This window comes from Staurois parvus, unplaced genomic scaffold (genome assembly GCF_062004578.1).
Source record: "Staurois parvus isolate SC_StPar_1 unplaced genomic scaffold, SC_StPar_1.0 ptg002137l, whole genome shotgun sequence".
Taxonomy (NCBI): domain Eukaryota; kingdom Metazoa; phylum Chordata; class Amphibia; order Anura; family Ranidae; genus Staurois; species Staurois parvus.
The window spans coordinates 87,257-103,284 of record NW_028319933.1 but is presented as its reverse complement, the minus strand read 5'-3'; the positions used below and the strand labels follow the sequence as shown (position 1 = coordinate 103,284).

The 16,028-nt window shown below is 51.4% G+C and overlaps 1 protein-coding gene across 1 annotated transcript in view; it reads left to right on the top strand.

Annotated features, from left to right (window-relative positions):
* Nucleotides 1–3,501: 3,501 nt before the first annotated feature.
* LOC149432630 (ALS2 C-terminal-like protein) overlaps nucleotides 3,502–16,028 on the top strand; it is a 35,872-nt gene continuing 23,345 nt past the window's right edge. Inside the window, exons 1-8 of the mRNA XM_089665116.1 lie at nucleotides 3,502–3,591; nucleotides 6,874–6,940; nucleotides 7,374–7,570; nucleotides 7,847–7,912; nucleotides 9,502–9,600; nucleotides 11,207–11,368; nucleotides 12,575–12,686; nucleotides 13,705–13,782. Coding sequence (XP_089521242.1) covers nucleotides 3,524–3,591; nucleotides 6,874–6,940; nucleotides 7,374–7,570; nucleotides 7,847–7,912; nucleotides 9,502–9,600; nucleotides 11,207–11,368; nucleotides 12,575–12,686; nucleotides 13,705–13,782 — 849 coding nt within the window. The 5' untranslated portion in view covers nucleotides 3,502–3,523. The remainder of the gene's footprint in view (nucleotides 3,592–6,873; nucleotides 6,941–7,373; nucleotides 7,571–7,846; nucleotides 7,913–9,501; nucleotides 9,601–11,206; nucleotides 11,369–12,574; nucleotides 12,687–13,704; nucleotides 13,783–16,028) is intronic.

The window sequence follows — 16,028 nt, the reverse complement described above, 5'->3', positions numbered from 1 at the left end:
TGGAGACATGATTGACGGTCGCTGGTCTGGAGATGTGAATGACAGTCGCTGGTTTGGATATGTGAATGACAGTCACTGGTTTGGAGATGTGAATGACAGTCGCTGGTCCAATATTGTGAATGACAGTCGCTGGTTTGGAGATGTGAATGACAGTCGCTGGTCCAATATTGTGAATGACAGTCGCTGGTCTGGAGATGTGAATGACAGTTGCTGGTCTGATAGTGTGAATGACAGTCGCTGGTTTGGAGATGTGAATGACAGTCGCTGGTCCAATATCGTGAATGACAGTCGCTGGTCTGGAGATGTGACTGACAGTCGCTGGTCTGGAGATGTGACTGACAGTCGCTGGTCCCATGGTGTGAATGACAGTCGCTGGTCCAATATTGTGAATGACAGTCGCTAGTCTGGAGGTGTGAATGACAGTCGCTGGTCCCATGGTGTGAATGACAGTCGCTAGTCTGGAGGTGTGAATGACAGTCGCTGGTCCCATGGTGTGAATGACAGTCGCTAGTCTGGAGGTGTGAATGACAGTCGCTGGTCCCATGGTGTGAATGACAGTCCCTGGTCTGGAGGTGTGAATGACAGTCGCTAGTCTGGAGGTGTGAATGACAGTCGCTGGTCTGGAGGTGTGAATGACAGACGCTGGTTTGGAGATGTAAATGACAGTCGCTGGTCCGGTGGTGTGAATGACAGTCGCTGGTCTGGAGGTGTGAATGACAGTCGCTGGTCCGGTGATGTGAAGGACAGTCGCTGGTCCCATGGTGTGAATGACAGTCGCTGGTCTGGAGGTGTGAATGACAGTTGCTGGTCCACTATTGTGAATGACGGTCGCTGGTCCGGAGATGTGAATGACAGTCGCTGGTCCAATATTGTGAATGACAGTCGCTGGTCCGGAGATGTGAATGACAGTCGCTGGTCCGATATTGTGAATGACAGTCGCTGGTCCGGTGATGTGAATGACAGTCGCTGGTCCGGTGATGTGAATGACAGTCGCTGGTCCGATATTGTGAATGACAGTCGCTGGTCCGGAGATGTGAATGACAGTCGCTGGTACGATATTGTGAATGACAGTCGCTGGTCCGGAGATGTGAATGACAGTCGCTGGTCCGGTGGTGTGAATGACAGTCGCTGGTCTGGAGGTGTGAATGACAGTCGCTGGTCCGGTGATGTGAATGACAGTCGCTGGTCCGATATTGTGAATGACAGTCGCTGGTCCGGAGATGTGAATGACAGTCGCTGGTACGATATTGTGAATGACAGTCGCTGGTCCGGAGATGTGAATGACAGTCGCTGGTCCAATATTGTGAATGACAGTCGCTGGTCCGGTGATGTGAATGACAGTCGCTGGTCCGGTGATGTGAATGACAGTTGCTGGTCCGGTGATGTGAATGACAGTCGCTGGTTTGGAGATGTGAATGACAGTCGCTGGTCTGGAGATGTGAATGACAGTCGCTGGTCCGATATTGTGAATGACAGTCGCTGGTCCGATATTGTGAATGACAGTCGCTGGTCCGGAGATGTGAATGACAGTCGCTGGTCCAATATTGTGAATGACAGTCGCTGGTCCGGTGATGTGAAGGACAGTCGCTGGTCTGGAGGTATGAATGACAGTCGCTGGTCTGGTGATGTGAAGGACAGTCGCTGGTCTGGAGGTATGAATGACAGTCGCTGGTCTGGAGGTGTGAATGACAGTCGCTGGTCCAATATCGTGAATGACAGTCGCTGGTCTGGAGATGTGACTGACAGTCGCTGGTCTGGAGATGTGACTGACAGTCGCTGGTCCCATGGTGTGAATGACAGTCGCTGGTCCAATATTGTGAATGACAGTCGCTAGTCTGGAGGTGTGAATGACAGTCGCTGGTCCCATGGTGTGAATGACAGTCGCTAGTCTGGAGGTGTGAATGACAGTCGCTGGTCCCATGGTGTGAATGACAGTCGCTAGTCTGGAGGTGTGAATGACAGTCGCTGGTCCCATGGTGTGAATGACAGTCCCTGGTCTGGAGGTGTGAATGACAGTCGCTAGTCTGGAGGTGTGAATGACAGTCGCTGGTCTGGAGGTGTGAATGACAGACGCTGGTTTGGAGATGTAAATGACAGTCGCTGGTCCGGTGGTGTGAATGACAGTCGCTGGTCTGGAGGTGTGAATGACAGTCGCTGGTCCGGTGATGTGAAGGACAGTCGCTGGTCCCATGGTGTGAATGACAGTCGCTGGTCTGGAGGTGTGAATGACAGTTGCTGGTCCACTATTGTGAATGACGGTCGCTGGTCCGGAGATGTGAATGACAGTCGCTGGTCCAATATTGTGAATGACAGTCGCTGGTCCGGAGATGTGAATGACAGTCGCTGGTCCGATATTGTGAATGACAGTCGCTGGTCCGGTGATGTGAATGACAGTCGCTGGTCCGGTGATGTGAATGACAGTCGCTGGTCCGATATTGTGAATGACAGTCGCTGGTCCGGAGATGTGAATGACAGTCGCTGGTACGATATTGTGAATGACAGTCGCTGGTCCGGAGATGTGAATGACAGTCGCTGGTCCGGTGGTGTGAATGACAGTCGCTGGTCTGGAGGTGTGAATGACAGTCGCTGGTCCGGTGATGTGAATGACAGTCGCTGGTCCGATATTGTGAATGACAGTCGCTGGTCCGGAGATGTGAATGACAGTCGCTGGTACGATATTGTGAATGACAGTCGCTGGTCCGGAGATGTGAATGACAGTCGCTGGTCCAATATTGTGAATGACAGTCGCTGGTCCGGTGATGTGAATGACAGTCGCTGGTCCGGTGATGTGAATGACAGTTGCTGGTCCGGTGATGTGAATGACAGTCGCTGGTTTGGAGATGTGAATGACAGTCGCTGGTCTGGAGATGTGAATGACAGTCGCTGGTCCGATATTGTGAATGACAGTCGCTGGTCCGATATTGTGAATGACAGTCGCTGGTCCGGAGATGTGAATGACAGTCGCTGGTCCAATATTGTGAATGACAGTCGCTGGTCCGGTGATGTGAAGGACAGTCGCTGGTCTGGAGGTATGAATGACAGTCGCTGGTCTGGTGATGTGAAGGACAGTCGCTGGTCTGGAGGTATGAATGACAGTCGCTGGTCTGGAGGTGTGAATGACAGTCGCTGGTCCAATATTGTGAATGACAGTCGCTGGTCTGGAGATGTGAATGACAGTCGCTGGTCCGGTATTGTGAATGACAGTCGCTGGTCCGGTGGTGTGAATGACAGTCGCTGGTCCGGTGGTGTGAATGACAGTCTCTGGTCCGGTGGTGTGAATGACAGTCGCTGGTCTGGAGATGTGAATGACAGTCGCTGGTTCGGTGGTGTGAATGACAGTCGCTGGTCTGGAGATGTGAATGACAGTCGCTGGTCTGGAGATGTGAATGACAGTCGCTGGTCCGATATTGTGAATGACAGTCGCTGGTCCGGTGGTGTGAGCGACAGTCGCTGGTGTGATATTTGTCCTTCAGGTTTGGTGACTCTTCTGTCCTTCTCTCTTCTTCCTGGTCAGGGGAACGACATGAACATGTATGACCTCCGGACCGTGTGGGTTGACGCCACGACAAGGCAAACATCTGATCCCACCAGGTGAGGAGGACGATTATTCCGAGTGACGTTCGATGGTTGCGGAATGTTTATTTTTGGAAGATTGTTTCCCAGAACTTTCCTTGGTAGACCTTTTCCTGGGGTGGGCTGTAAACCCTCCATACACCCAGTGAAGTGCCTGGCCTCAGGTGATACACGGAGAGGAAACCAATCCTCCTACATACGTTGTACCTGTTTATCTGCAGTCTTCTCTCCTTTACATCCGTTCAAAGTACCGATTCTATAAAGCTTGTCTGAGAGTTCAGAAAAAAGGGGGTGGAGAGCTGAAATTGCACACTTCAGAGCTCAGTGAGGAGAGCTCTGGGAGCTGATTGGAGGGAAGGGACTCACCCCCCCTCCACACAGCGGTGAGGCTGTCAATCTGCTGGAGGTCCCTCCCCTGTCACCATTTATCTCTTGGTGTCAGGAAAACTTGTCAGAAGTGACTGATAGCAGAGGAAGGAGGCAGCAGGCAGAAATGACACTCAGTGCTCTGAACTGAGACAAGTACACACTATAGAGGGATCTGCTCTAGCCCCAGCCCCCCCAATACTTACCTGAACCCCCTGGGGGGGTGCATGGGAGCCTCGGCTATCCCGGATCTCTCTCTCCTCATTGGCTGAGGCACAGCATTGGCTCCCACCTCTTTCAATCACACCACAGGGGTGGGGTTGATCCACAGCTCTATGTGTCTTATGGACACATAGACCGGGACTCAGGAGAGAGCACACACCAGTGCCCCCCATAGCAAACAGCTTGCTATAGGGGGCACTGGTCAAGGGGAGGAGCCAGGAACACCAGTGGAGGAACTGAGATGAGGAGGACCAGGGCTTCTCTGAGCGGATAAGTATGACATGGTTGTTATCAGAAAAAAAAAGAACCTTCAACATATCAACACACCGATCGTCCGTACCATTGTGACCTCCGACAGGTGACGGGAATGACAGGGATTGGCTGGTGAAAGTGGGTGGGATATATTAGGCAGCAAGTGAACATGTTGTCCCTGAAGTTGATGTGTTGAAAGCAGAAGAAATGGACAAGCAGGGGCGGACTGACAACTCATGGGGCCCCCGGGCAATAGGGGATCATGGGGCCCCTGTGTCCTTGCCCAAACTCAAAAAAGCCTATGAAAAAGGTACCAGGGGCATCTCATGGGGCCCCCTACTGACCCTGGGCCCTCGGGCAGTGCCAGAGTTTCCAAATGGTCAGTCCGCCCCTGTGGACAAGAGTAAGGATTGGAGGGACTCTGACAAGGACCACATTTTAATGTCTAGACGACGGGGTCAGAGCAACTTCAAAACTGCAGCTTTCGTGGGAAGTTCCCGGTCTGCAGTGGTCAGGACCGACCAAAAGAGGTGCAAGGAAGGAAAACTGGCCAACTGGTGACAGGGTCAAGGGAAGCCAAGGATCATTGATGGAGGTGGGGAGGGAAGGCTCTTTCATGGAGGTGGGGAGGGAAGGCTCATTGATGGAGGTAGGGAGGGAAGGCTCATTGATGGAGGTGGGGAGGGAAGGCTCATTGATGGAGGTGGGGAGGGAAGGCTCAGTGATGGAGGTGGGGAGGGAAGGCTCATTGATGGAGGTGTGGAGGGAAGGCTCATTGATGGAGGTGTGGAGGGAAGGCTCAGTGATGGAGGTGGGAGGGGATGGCTCATTGATGGAGGTGGAGGACAGAAGGCTCATAGATGGAGGTGGGAGGGGATGGCTCATTGATGGAGGTGGGGAGGGAAAACTGCAGCTTTCATGGGAAGTTTCCGGTCTGCAGTGGTCAGGACCGACCAAGAGAGGTGCAAGGAAGGAAAACTGACCAACTGGTGACAGGGTCATGGGAAGCCAAGGCTCATTGATGGAGGTGGGGAGGGAAGGCTCGTTGATGGAGGTGGGGAGGGAAGGCTCATTGATGGAGGTGTGGAGGGAAGGCTCAGTGATGGAGGTGGGAGGGGATGGCTCATTGATGGAGGTGGAGGACAGAAGGCTCATAGATGGAGGTGGGAGGGGATGGCTCATTGATGGAGGTGGGGAGGGAAAACTGCAGCTTTCATGGGAAGTTTCCGGTCTGCAGTGGTCAGGACCGACCAAAAGAGGTGCAAGGAAGGAAAACTGGCCAACTGGTGACAGGGTCATGGGAAGCCAAGGCTCATTGATGGAGGTGGGAGGGAAGGCTCGTTGATGGAGGTGGGGAGGGAAGGCTCGTTGATGGAGGTGGGGAGGGAAGGCTCAATGATGGAGGTGAGGAGGGAAGGCTCAATGATGGAGGCGGGGAGGGAATGCTCATTGATGGAGGTGGGGAGGGAAGGCTCATTGATGGAGGTGGGGAGGGAAGGCTCGTTGATGGATGTGGAGAGGGAAGGCTCAATGATGGAGGCGGGGAGGGAATGCTCATTGATGGAGGTGGGGAGGGAAGGCTCATGGATGGAGGTGGGGAGGGAAGGCTCATTGATGGACGTGGCGAGGGAAGGCTCATTGATGGAGGTGGCGAGGGAAGGCTCATTGATTTAAAAAATATTAATTAATGATGGATAAATAAATTGTATTAATTAATGATGGATAAATATAGAGTATTGATTACTGATGGATGACTATAGAGTATTGATTACTGATAGATGACTATAGAGTATTGATTACTGATAGAAACTAAAGAGTATTGATTACTGATGGATAAATATAGAGTATTGATTACTGATGGATGACTAAAGAGTATTGATTACTGATGGATAAATGTAGAGTATTGATTACTGATGCATAACTATAGAGTATTGATTACTGATGGATAACTATAGAGTATTGATTACTGATGGATAACTATAGTCATCCATCAGTAATCAATACTCTATAGTTATCCATCAGTAATCAATACTCTACAGTTATCCATCAGTAATCAATACTCTATAGTTATCCATCAATAATCAATACTCTATATTTATCCATCAGTAATCAATACTCTTTAGTTTCTATCAGTAATCAATACTCTATAGTCATCCATCAGTAATCAATACTCTATAGAGTATTGATTACTGATAGAAACTAAAGAGTATTGATTACTGATGGATAAATATAGAGTATTGATTACTGATGGATAAATATAGAGTATTGATTACTGATGCATAACTATAGAGTATTGATTACTGATGCATAACTATAGAGTATTGATTACTGATGGATAAATATAGAGTATTGATTACTGATGGATAACTATAGAGTATTGATTACTGATGGATAACTGTAGAGTATTGATTAACCATGGATACTTTCTATTAATATGATGTCTCTTGTCTTGCGATTCAGCCACGTCTGGCGTGTTATCACTCCGGAGGAGGAATTTGTCTTTTCCACGAAAGAGCCGCAGCATAAGGTCAGCTGACTTTCTTATCGAATTCTTTTATCAATAATAACTGATTTTGTTGGATCTCCAAACCGGCTTTTCTTGTTCCATTGTTACGGAAAGTCTCCTGAGAGCCGCGCCGCCACCTTTCCCGGACAATGTTGCGTCACTCCTTCTTACACCCCAATGCCATACAATCTATGGTAAATATTGCTCTCACTTCTCTCCAACAACCAGCCAAACTCCAGGATCAGCGAATATTCTATAAATCGATCGATCGCGTGTCTTCTTCTTGGATCTCAGTGTATTTCTTCCAGATCTGTGCAGCCATCCATTATGAGACTTTCTGTAATAAAGATCGCTCTCTGCTGCCCCCTCTCTCCATGTGGTGGCAGAGTGCCGCTGCAGGCTTTCACTGGTGACAGCTACAGGATGAGATGAGTTTTTCTCTTTCTCTTTCCAGGCTTTGTGGATTTGGAAGATGAATCAGCTGATCCGCCAAAGTCTGGAGGGAAAGCGGGACTTTCCATTGTGGGGAAAGACGGGAGAGGCCAACGATCCCCCAATTTCCCGCTTGGTGACCCACACCTACAAGAACGAGGGCAGGTTCAAGAACGCCATTTATGAAGGCGACATGTCCTGGGGGAAGCCGCATGGAAAGTGAGTGAAAGGAGGCTGGAAGGGGCTGAAATGTATTCTAATTATAGTCTTCCTTCCCTAGCCCCTCCCCTCCCCCCATCAACATGCTAATGACATGTCTACATACCTAAATGTAGACCCAGTGATGTCATCACTGGGTCTCTGTGCTTCTCTATGCAATGCAAGCAGATCATGGCTGGTGGGAGGGGCCAGCCAGTACTCCTCATAATTAAATGAATCGGAAACACATGTGTATTATGAATTGTATCGATTCACCTCTTTCTTCTCTTTGCCCAGGGGCACGTTGAAATGGCCGAGCGGGCGCAATCATGCCGGGGACTTCAAATTCGGCCAGGAGGACGGGTAAGAGCAGATATGTGTGTTAGAGGAAATATTCAGTCATCTAAAATCTAGGATTTTTCTCTGAGCCACGGCTGGCATGCTAACACCCCCCAAGGGGCGGGGCCTTGACTCCCTGGGTTCACAGGAAGTGGGCTGAATGAAGCTGCTTGTCATTCAACTTGGCACTGGATTTCGTGTGCATTATGGAGGGCTGCATCTAGCAAGGTGCAATGTGTGATACGGAGGGCTGCATCTAGCATTATGGAGGGCTGCATCTAGCAAGGTGCAATGTGCATTATGGAGGGCTGCATCTAGCAAGGTGCAATGTGCATTATGGAGGGCTGCATCTAGCAGGGTGCAATGTGTGATATGGAGGGCTGCATCTAGCAAGGCGCAATGTGCATTATGGAGGGCTGCATCTAGCAAGGCGCAATGTGCATTATGGAGGGCTGCATCTAGCAAGGCGCAATGTGCATTATGGAGGGCTGCATCTAGCAAGGTGCAATGTGCATTATGGAGGGCTGCATCTAGCAAGGTGCAATGTGTGATATGGAGGGCTGCATCTAGCAAGGTGCAATGTGTGATACGGAGGGCTGCATCTAGCAAGGCGCAATGTGCATTATGGAGGGCTGCATCTAGCAGGGTGCAATGTGTGATATGGAGGGCTGCATCTAGCAGGGTGCAATGTGTGATATGGAGGGCTGCATCTAGCAAGGTGCAATGTGTGATACGGAGGGCTGCATCTAGCAAGGCGCAATGTGCATTATGGAGGGCTGCATCTAGCAAGGTGCAATGTGCATTATGGAGGGCTGCATCTAGCAGGGTGCAATGTGTGATATGGAGGGCTGCATCTAGCAAGGCGCAATGTGCATTATGGAGGGCTGCATCTAGCAAAGTGCAATGTGTATTATGGAGGGCTGCACCTAGCAAGGTGCAATGTGTGATATGGAGGGCTGCATCTAGCAAGGTGCAATGTGTGATATGGAGGGCTGCATCTAGCAAGGTGCAATGTGTGATACGGAGGGCTGCATCTAGCAAGGCGCAATGTGCATTATGGAGGGCTGCATCTAGCAAGGTGCAATGTGTGATACGGAGGGCTGCATCCAGCAAGGTGCAATGTGTGATACGGAGGGCTGCATCCAGCAAGGTGCAATGTGTGATACGGAGGGCTGCATCTAGCAAGGTGCAATGTGTGATACGGAGGGCTGCATCTAGCAAGGTGCAATGTGTGATACGGAGGGCTGCATCTAGCAAGGTGCAATGTGCGTTATGGAGGGCTCATTCACAATGGTTGGGCTCTGGGGCGCATGCAATACCGCAGAGCACGGTGGTGTGAACCTAAGGAGATGTTGTTCAGATTGCACACATGTAATTATTACACCTCATCATGGTGGGAGGGTCTCTTCAAGAAACAGTAGGAGGAGCTAAAAAGAGGTGGGACTAAATATAGTTATTAGGAGTTGGAAATGGAGGGAGATGTATGAGGGGGAGGAGATGTCACGGTTGGGTCCCCTACCCGCCGGGGCCCGAGGTGGCAGCACGTTCTGCGTCTTGTAGGTCCACCTTCATGTATTCCGGAAAGTGGTGACCACGTTGTCTCTGTGTTGCAGGTTTGGGATTTGCCTGATTCCCGGCTCGTCCCCGGACAGATATCACTGCTACAAATGTCACTGGAGGAACGGAGCCATGCAGGGATATGGAATCTGTGAGTAAGTAAAAATGCGGCCCAGTACCGGGACATCCAGCTCCCAGGGCGAGGATGCAGAACTGCGCCCCCCCCTCCCCCACTGTTAATACATGCCAAAGATCGGGTGTACCGCTCTGCGTCTATTTGCCCCCTTTACTTCACTGCACCTCCTGCCCACCTCTTGTCCCGGACCCTGATGCAGCCTATGGGGGAATCTGGGGGGTAGACATAAATAGCATCAGATGGAGACACCTTCTACCCCTTTTATCCAAGAACCCCCAACACCACCACCAACACCACCACCACCATCACCAACACCATCATCACCAGTACCACCATCACCAACACCACCATCACCAACACCACCACCACCATCACCATCATCACCACCACTATCACCAATCACACCACCACCATCACCACCACCACCATCACCAATACCACCATCACCAACACCAATACCACCATCACCAACACCAATACCACCATCACCAACACCACCACCATCACCACCACCACCACCACCACCATCACCAATACCACCATCACCAACACCATCACCAACACCATCACCACCACCATCACCAATACCACCAACACCACTACCATCACCAATACCACCATCACCAACACCACCATCACCAACACCACCACTATCACCAATCACACCACCACCACCACCAATACCACCACCACCACCAATACCACCATCACCACTAACACCATCACCACCACCACCATCACCACCACCACCACCACCATCAGCAACACCATCACCAATACCACCATCACCAATACCACCACCACCATCACCATCACCATCACCACCACCATCACCAATACCACCATCACCAATACCACCATCACCAACACCATCATCACCAATACCACCATCACACCACCACTATCACCAATCACACCACCACCATCATTAATACCACCACCAATACCACCATCACCACCAACACCATCACCACCAATACCACCAACACCATTACCACCACCACCAATACCACCATCACCACCATCACCAATACCACCACCACCATCATCACCACCACCACCATCACCAATGCCAGAAGAGGCCGGAGTGTGAATGCAGAAGATGATCTTTATGTCTATTATTGTTGCAATTTTGTTATAAAATGTATCAATAAATCTAATAATAATCCACTGAAATACCTTGTATCAGGAGTGGCACTCTGTGGTCACATGACACAAGCGTTGTCCTCCGTTCACATTGTCCTCGTGTGGTCACATGACACAAGCGTTGTCCTCCGTTCACATTGTCCTCGTGTGGTCACATGACACAAGCGTTGTCCTCCGTTCACATTGTCCTCGTGTGGTCACATGACACAAGCGTTGTCCTCCGTTCACATTGTCCTCGTGTGGTCACATGACACAAGCGTTGTCCTCCGTTCACATTGTCCTCGTGTGGTCACATGACACAAGCGTTGTCCTCCGTTCACATTGTCCTCGTGTGGTCACATGACACAAGCGTTGTCCTCCGTTCACATTGTCCTCGTGTGGTCACATGACACAAGCGTTGTCCTCCGTTCACATTGTCCTCGTGTGGTCACATGACACAAGCGTTGTCCTCCGTTCACATTGTCCTCGTGTGGTCACAGATACGCGGACGAGTCCGTCTACAAAGGATACTTCAAGGACAACTTGCGGCACGGATTTGGGATCATAGAACATCTCGCCTCCAAGACAAACTCCTTCAAGTATACCGGGAGCTGGGAGAGGAACAGGAGGACGGGGTACGGCGTCTGGGAGAGCGCTGAGAAGTGAGTGACGTCACCCTGAGGTACAAGTGTTGTGTGTGTAGAGGTTTGAGGGGTTCCCACCATCCCTGTGCTGAGTTCCCAGGTCTGTACCCCCGCTGTGCCCATTATGAGGGGTTCCCACCATCCCTGTGCCAAGTTCCTGGGTCTGTACGCCCGCTGTGCCCATTATGAGGGGTTCCCACCATCCCTGTGCTGAGTTCCTGGGTCTGTACACCCACTGTGCCCATTATGAAGGTTCCCACCATCCCTGTGCTGAGTTCCTGGGTCTGTGCACCCGCTGTGCCCATTATGAGGGGTTCCCGCCATCCCTGTGCTGAGTTCCTGGGTCTGTGCACCTGCTGTGCCCATTATGAGGGGTTCCCACCATCCCTGTGCCGAGTCCACGGGTCTCTACGCCCGCTGTGCCCATTATGAGGGGTTCCCGCCATCCCTGTGCTGAGTTCCTGGGTCTGTGCACCTGCTGTGCCCATTATGAGGGGTTCCCACCATCCCTGTGCCGAGTCCACGGGTCTCTACGCCCGCTGTGCCCGACCTGCCTTCTTCTGGTGGTGTCACATGTGAGTGGAGCAGAAGTCAGAGTGAGCGTGTGCAGACTCTCTATATATACGGTATACACACACATGCATGTCCACGTCTGCCCGTGTCCACAGCCAAAAGCACCACCAATGGGCATGTGAGCATCAGGACTGAACCACGGACCAATGAGATAAGGTTGCCTGGTCTGAGGAACCACGTTTTCTTCTACATCATGTGGATGGCCGGGTGGGTGGGCGTCACTTACCTAGGGAAGAGATGGCACCAGGATGAAGTATGGGGAGAAGACAAGCTGGGTGGAGGCAAGGTGATGCTTTGGACAATGTTCTGCTAGGACCCCTTGGCTCCCACCATTCAGGTGGTTGGTGCTTTGACACGGACCACCTACCTAGACGTGGTTGCAGACCAAGTACACGGTATTCCCTGATGGTACCCACCTCGCAGGACCTAAAGGATCTGCCGCTGATGGCTTGGTTCCAGATCCCTCAGCATACCATCAGAGGTCTAGTGGAGTCCATGCCGCAACGGGTTAGGGCGGCAAAAGGGGGACCTACTCCACAGTAAATGGGTGGCCATAAAGTTCTATAAATGGTGGATCGGTGGTCTGTCACAGCTTCACATCTCAAGTTCTTCTTCTGGTCCCTGAGAGTTGGTCTTGTTTTGTGTCCTCAGGGGGGAGCGGTACATTGGAATGTGGCTGGAGGACCAGAGACACGGTCCCGGAATCGTTCTCTTCCACACCGGCTGCTGCTATCAGGGAATGTTCAGCTTCAACAAACTGGTGGTAAGTAAATCTGTGCCACTGAGGAAGGCAAAGGACAGCCGGTTGGTGGCCTGGAGACCACCTGGAGACCACCAACCCCTTCAGGATGGCGCACCACACAGTACATCCTGAACAACGGAACCCTCAAGATGGAATCTCCAACCGGGGATCTGGGATCAACTCCCATTAGGGTTCTGTCTGTGTGCAGGCTGTAGAGTGTAAGCTCCTCTGTACAGAGACTGATGTGACTGTGGGGGAGGGGACATTAGAGTGTAAGCTCCTCTGTACAGAGACTGATGTGACTGTGGGGGAGGGGACATTAGAGTGTAAGCTCCTCTGTACAGAGACTGATGGGACTGTGGGGGAGGGGACATTAGAGTGTAAGCTCCTCTGTACAGAGACTGATGGGACTGTGGGGGAGGGGACATTAGAGTGTAAGCTCTTCTGGTACAGAGACTGATGGGACTGTGGGGGAGGGGACATTAGAGCGTAAGCTCCTCTGTACAGAGACTGATGGGACTGTGGGGGAGGGGACATTAGAGTGTAAGCTCTTCTGGTACAGAGACTGATGGGACTGTGGGGGAGGGGACATTAGAGCGTAAGCTCCTCCGGTAGACTGATGGGACTGTGGGGGAGGGGACATTAGAGCGTAAGCTCCTCCGGTAGACTGATGTGACTGCGGGGGAGGGGACATTAGAGTGTAAGCTCCTCTGGTACAGAGACTGATGTGAATGTGGGGGAGGGGACATTAGAGTGTAAGCTCCTTTGGTACAGAGACTGATGGGACGGTGGGGGAGGGGACATTAGCGTGTAAGCTCCTCTGGTACAGAGACTGATGGGACTGTGGGGGAGGGGACATTAGAGTGTAAGCTCCTCTGGTACAGAGACTGATGGGACTGTGGGGGAGGGGACATTAGAGTGTAAGCTCCTCTGTACAGAGACTGATGTGAATATTATACAGTATCTTCTGTACAGCACTGCGGTATATGTCAGCCCTATATATATATAAATGCCGGCTGTTACATTGTTTCTCTTTCAGGGTTCCGGGGTTCTGATTACAGAGGAGGGCTCGGTATATGAGGGGGAGTTCACAGAGGAATGTTCTCTGTCTGGAAAAGTGAGTTTTCTGTCCACAATAATAATACATATAAATGATAGATAACATGAATACAGAAATGCTCCTCATAGTGGATTATAGAAAGAGCGCCATCGTGTGATAGAATGAGGACACAGCATGTGCGGGACTGTCCTGCAGGCCATGAATCTGTGGACTCGTTCACACTGGACTCATTTCTAACTCTCACCAAACGCCCCCTGTAGCATTAGACAGGCATTTGGGAAGAATTTTTATTGCTCCTCCAACGCTCCCCAAATGCCTTACGTGCGTTTTTGAGGTGTTTGCCAATCGTTCAAAGCGCTCCAAAAATGCCTATAATGATGTTTAATGGGACTAGGTCAGAGAGCAGACATGGATTACTGAGAATGAAGGGGAGGTCAGGGCAGGCAGCAGACACGGATTACTAGGAACATGCCAGAGGTCAGGGCAGGCAACAGACACGGATTACTAGGAACATGCCAGAGGTCAGGGCAGGCAACAGACACGGATTACTAGGAACATGCCAGAGGTCAGGGCAGGCAACAGACACGGATTACTAGGAACATGCAAGAGGTCAGGGCAGGCAACAGACACAGATTACTAGGAACATGCCAGAGGTCAGGGCAGGCAGCAGACACGGATTACTAGGAACATGCCAGAGGCCAGGGCAGGCAACAGACAGGGATTACTAGGAACATGCCAGAGGTCAGGGCAGGCAACAGACACGGATTACTAGGAACATGCCAGAGGCCAGGGCAGGCAACAGACACGGATTACTAGGAACATGCAAGAGGTCAGGGCAGGCAGCAGACACAGATTACTAGGAACATGCAAGAGGTCAGGGCAGGCAACAGACATGGATTACTAGGAACACGCAAGAGGTCAGGGCAGGCAACAGACACGGATTACTAGGAACATGCCAGAGGTCAGGGCAGGCAACAGACAGGGATTACTAGAAACATGCCAGAGATCAGGGCAGGCAACAGACACGGATTACTAGGAACATGCCAGAGATCAGGGCAGGCAACAGACACGGATTACTAGGAACAAGCCAGAGGTCAGGGCAGGCAACAGACACGGATTACTAGGAACATGCAAGAGGTCAGGGCAGGCAACAGACACGGATTACTAGGAACATGCCAGAGGTCAGGGCAGGCAACAGACACAGATTACTAGGAACATGCCAGAGGTCAGGGCAGGCAACAGACACGGATTACTAAGAACATGCAAGAGATCAGGGCAGGCAACAGACACAGATTACTAGGAACATGCCAGAGGTCAGGGCAGGCAGCAGACACGGATTACTAGGAACATGCCAGAGGTCAGGGCAGGCAGCAGACACGGATTACTAGGAACATGCCAGAGGTCAGGGCAGGCAACAGACACAGATTACTAGGAACATACAAGAGGTCAGGGCAGGCAACAGACATGGATTACTAGGAACATGCCAGAGGTCAGGGCAGGCAGCAGACACGGATTACTATGAACATGCCAGAGGTCAGGGCAGGCAACAGACATGGATTACTAGGAACATGCCAGAGGTCAGGGCAGGCAACAGACACGGATTACTAGGAACATGCAAGAGGGCAGGGCAGGCAACAGACACAGATTACTAGGAACATGCCAGAGGTCAGGGCAGGCAGCAGACACGGATTACTAGGAACATGCCAGAGGTCAGGGCAGGCAACAGACACGGATTACTAGGAACAAGCCAGAGGTCAGGGCAGGCAACAGACAGGGATTACTAGGAACATGCCAGAGGTCAGGGCAGGCAACAGACACGGATTACTAGGAACATGCAAGAGGTCAGGGCAGGCAACAGACACAGATTACTAGGAACATGCCAGAGGTCAGGGCAGGCAGCAGACACGGATTACTAGGAACATGCCAGAGGTCAGGGCAGGCAGCAGACACGGATTACTAGGAACATGCCAGAGGTCAGGGCAGGCAACAGACACGGATTACTAGGAACATACAAGAGGTCAGGGCAGGCAACAGACACGGATTACTAGGAACATGCCAGAGGTCAGGGCAGGCAGCAGACACGGATTACTAGGAACATGCCAGAGGTCAGGGCAGGCAACAGACATGGATTACTAGGAACATGCCAGAGGTCAGGGCAGGCAGCAGACACGGATTACTAGGAACATGCCAGAGGTCAGGGCAGGCAACAGACACGGATTACTAGGAACAAGCCAGAGGTCAGGGCAGGCAACAGACAGGGATTACTAGGAACATGCCAGAGGTCAGGGCAGGCAACAGACACG